At 68.4% G+C, this 4,162-nt stretch overlaps 1 protein-coding gene across 1 annotated transcript; it reads left to right on the top strand.

The window, feature by feature from the left end:
• The first annotated feature begins 984 nt into the window (after positions 1 to 984).
• LOC119526022 (basic proline-rich protein-like) lies at positions 985 to 3,537 on the top strand. The gene is made up of 4 exons (XM_037824795.1): positions 985 to 1,293; positions 2,454 to 2,747; positions 2,886 to 2,979; positions 3,080 to 3,537. The coding sequence occupies exons 1-4, from the start codon at positions 985 to 987 to the stop codon at positions 3,535 to 3,537; spliced, it is 1,155 nt and encodes a 384-aa protein (XP_037680723.1).
• Positions 3,538 to 4,162: the final 625 nt, after the last annotated feature.

Below are 4,162 nucleotides of genomic sequence, written 5' to 3'. Positions count from 1 at the left end.
GATGAGCTCAGTCGGCTTTGGGGGTCCCCAACACCCCCTGAGCTGCTCACGGCCAGCGGGACATGGAGCACGGGGACACCTGCCATGGGTGTGCGAGGGGCGGCGGGGATGTCTGGCGGGCGCCGTGTCTCCACACGGGAGACAAACATGCTCTGAATTGGACAGTGGTGACTGCACGACTTGAAAGTCACGGAGCTGCACACTTCAGCCAGACCCGCTCTCGGCGTGCGTGTGGGTGACATCTCGGCGTGTGGGTGACATCCCGCAAGGCCGAGCCGAGAGCACGCGGGGTCACGCCCAGCAGCGCCACTCGGAGTAAGAACCGGGATGAGGGCCCGAGTCCCTCCCGGTGCAGCCGACAGGCGCTGGGCTCCGGCCGCCCGGTGGACAGGGCAGGGCCGCGAGGATGACGGAGAACCCAGGACCTGACAGGACCCGAACGAGTCCCCAGCAGGCCGGGGCCGGGCCCGACGGGCTGGGGCTCCCCGCGGCGAGATGGGCCGGTGGGGTCATGAAGACGCAGCTGTTTCTGCGTGCGGGTGACGTTCAAGAGGAAGTCGGTGCCTTTTCCCAGGGGCCTCACCACGAACCCCACACCTCCTGGGACCCCAGAAAACGCAAAAGGGAAGGAGCCTGGCTGGTCACGCGGGCCGCAGCCTCACGTAGTCAGAGCGACGCTGCCCAGATGCCACCGGGCCCTGAGGCTGACGGGTCACCCCGGGCAGCACCGTGGTGGGATCTGCGGGACCCGGGGTGGAACGGAAACACAGAGCCCCTTGTCCAAACCCCGAGACGAATGTGAGGGCGGGGAGCGAGCGCAGCCCCAGGGGCTATGGCTCCCCGGTCGCAGGGAGGGCCCCTCACCCGGCCGCTCAGATGTCCGCCCACTCCGGGGTCCCTGCAAGAGCAGGGCCAGAGGCACCATGACTGCCCCCCGAGACTGGGGTTGGGGAGCAGCCTGTGGCCCCTCAAAACCCCCACGTAATGGGCTCCGGCGGCTGCCCTGACCCCCGCGTGCCCTCCGGAGAAGCCCCCACCCGGCTGAGGCGCCCTGGCCCCTGCCCTCGGCCCGGCCCCGGCGGGGGAAGGTGGGGACACATTGGGCACGCGGTGGGGGCACCCCGGGGCGCAGCCCGGGTGACAGACAACGCGGCACCTCCCACACCCGGTGGCCCGGCCGGTCCTGCTCACGCAGGTTCCTCCTGGGGTGGGCAGCCGGGGGCCGGGGCAGCCAGCGGGTCCCCCCAGCAGGGCTCTCGGGCCCTCACCCCCCACACTGCCCAGGGTGTGGAGGTGAGGCTGGGGTCCCCGCCTGGGGTGGGATGAGGCCGCTGTCTGGGGCCTGCATCCCACCCTCAGCCCTGCCCCACTGGCCGCGGGGCCCAGGACACCCCTCGACTGGGAGGGGGAGGCCACGGGTGCCAGGGTGAGGGGGGACGCTTGGGGTCAGTCTGGGCTCCCCACCCAACCCCCTGCCACATCCGAGTGGGACCCTGCCCTGCTCCAGGACCCCAACCTGGGACCCCACCCTGGCCCAGGGTCTCCACACTGGGCAGCTGGGAGGTGAGGGTCACAGCTGTTTCAGGGAGACACATACTATGGCGCCATGGCTTTAAGAGACCCCCAACAGCTGTGGCCAACCTCACACCCACCCTTTTAGCGCCAACATCCCAGGGTGCCCCCAGGCCACCTGCCCAGGGCACACACGGCAAGGCCCCTTTCCCCGCCCAGCCTGGCATGGGGGTCGCCCCTCACTCAAACGGAGGGTCTAGGGGCCAAGTCAGGCTCAGTAGGGTCCAGCCTGGCTCCCCTACACACCCCCCAGCCACAGCCTCAACACCAGCCCGGCCAGTGGGATGGCAGGAGGCACCGAGGCCGGGAAGACAGGGGAGGCCCAGGCGGGCTGGGCTGGATGCGACAGGGGGCCATTTCACACACCGGGTTTGGGGGTTCCCCAAGGCGAGGAGAGAGCCCGAGCTCAGGCTGGGAGCTGCTGGCCAGAGGGGGGCCATAGGCACCCTGGGGAATTGAGCCCTGAGAGACCCGCCCCATGAGGCGTCTGCACACATTAGACAACACACAGCACCAGCCCATGTGCATGCACCCGTGTGTGCAGGAGTGCATGTGTGTGCAAGATCCACGCGGGTGCAGGTGTCCATCTGTGTGAGGGAGCATGAGGGTGCAGACGTGTGTGTCTTGTTTGCGTACATGAGGTAAATGTATATGTGTACACAAGGTGTGTGTGTACACAAGACGTGTGTGTACCTATGAGGACGTAGGGTGTGTGTGTGCAAATCCATGGCTGTGCCATATCTCTGTGTCTGAGGACACGTGTAAATCAGCAGGCATTTACTGCAGGTGTGTGTGTGCACAAGGGCTTGTGTGTATGCGTGTGCAAATACATATTCACATGTTTGAGTGTGCATGAGCCTGTGCACCTGTGTGTGCAACAGGGCAGGCCTCCACGGGCAGAGGCAGCCCCAGTGACGGAAGGGTGCCGCCTGGCTTCCTGCAGAATGTGCTGGAACAGAGATCGTCCCACTGACGCCCAGGCCACAGGGGTCAGTGGCCTCCCGCCCACACCCCCTGTGGGGGCCCGAGCCCAGGGCCTGCTGCCGGGCACCCACCACCTCCACTTGGACCCTCTCCAAGAACCCACGTCAGCAGCAGCTGCGTCCGAACAGTCTTGGGGGGAACTGGTGGGCGGGACGTCCCACCCCAAGGAGGTGCCACCTGCCCCAGGCCCTGTGGGTCAGAGTGCAGGAGGGTCCGACAGTGGTCAGGGGTGGTTAGAGTGTCACAGAAACGCTGCCAGGGTGCGGCTGTGAGTCAGAAAGCAGGCCCAGTAGCGTCTCCGGGGCCACCTGAGCCTGCGTCCCCCCGAGTGCACCCCGACCATGCCAGGCCCAGGAATCACTTGCCCCTCCACCCCTCCTCCATCCACTGTCCGTGTGAGGCTGGGCGTGAAGGGTGCCGTGGGTGGGTGCCGGCTGGGGGAGGGGCTCGTCATGAGCCGTGGGGTCCCCCATGATGGGCCCAGCGCTGCACACCCCTGACCTCTGTAAGTCCCACTTTCCAGATCGGGAAACGGAGGCACAGAGAGGCCCTTGGGGTCGGGAAAGGGCTGGTGAGCAGGCTCGGGGCACACGATGGCCAAGCCGGGCTCCTGGGGTGCAGACAGCCCCCTGTCACCCCAGGGCCGAGGCACCCCCCCAGGAGACCAGGAGCAAGACGGCCCCCATCACCCGACCTTGGCCAGGCAGCCTCGACCGCTCCAGGCGCCCACCCAGCCTTGCACCCGCCAGTGCCCGCCAAGGGCCTGAGCACCCCACACCCCCTCCCAGCCCCCCAGCAGCCACCTCAGCCCCAGCGGTTCCTGGGCCCCCCACGTGGCACCCTCCAGTCACCCCTGCCTGCCCACCTGGCTCACCCGTGAGGGGCCAAGCCTTGGGGGGTCGGCAGACGGGCCCCAGACCCTGTGGCACAGAAGCAGGGCTGCGGCTGCCGGGCAGCGTCCCCATGGCCACCAGCCACTGATGGCCAGCGGGGCCCAGACAACTGGCCGGTGAGAAGGAAGGCCCCCCACCGGCCCCCAGGCCACACCTGAGCCAAGGCTCCCGCCTCAAACCCAAACGCAGCCCCATCACGCCTGGACACCCCGTATCCCTTGAGGGCCTCAGGGCTGCTGTCCTCCGTCAGTGCCGGGGCCTGGCCTGGTGACTTCTCCCGGAGCCCCCAGCAGGCCCAGCCCCTCTGTCCACACCCCCTGGCGCTGCAGTGACGGGCCAAGTGACCACATGACAAATCCACGACAGTCGTGGACGTGAGCACCCCCCAGGGACCCCACAGCAACGAGACAGCAGACCGAGAGGCCCCTCTCACATTAGGGGTGGGGCGAGCTGGAAAGCCTCCGGGCGGCGGGGAGCCCTGGGGGGCAGGGGTGCCACTGGCTGCGGGGAGCCTGGGGGCCACCAGGCACCGAGGGGAAACAGGCTCGAGGGGCGAGGGGGGCTGAGGGGGCCAGCAGGTAGTCGGGCCCAGAGGGGGCGGGATCCTCATCTCGCCAGCACTCCGTGGGGACACCGCGGAGCCCTGAGACCCCGTGGTGGCTCCCCGGGAAGGTCCCCTCCGCCCCGTGGCCTCCAGCCACGTCCTGACATCC

This window comes from Choloepus didactylus, unplaced genomic scaffold (assembly GCF_015220235.1).
Source record: "Choloepus didactylus isolate mChoDid1 unplaced genomic scaffold, mChoDid1.pri zz_scaffold_223_ctg1, whole genome shotgun sequence".
In the NCBI taxonomy this organism is placed as follows: domain Eukaryota; kingdom Metazoa; phylum Chordata; class Mammalia; order Pilosa; family Megalonychidae; genus Choloepus; species Choloepus didactylus.
Note: the sequence above shows the minus strand (reverse complement) of the source record. Positions and strands in the feature narration are given on the sequence as shown.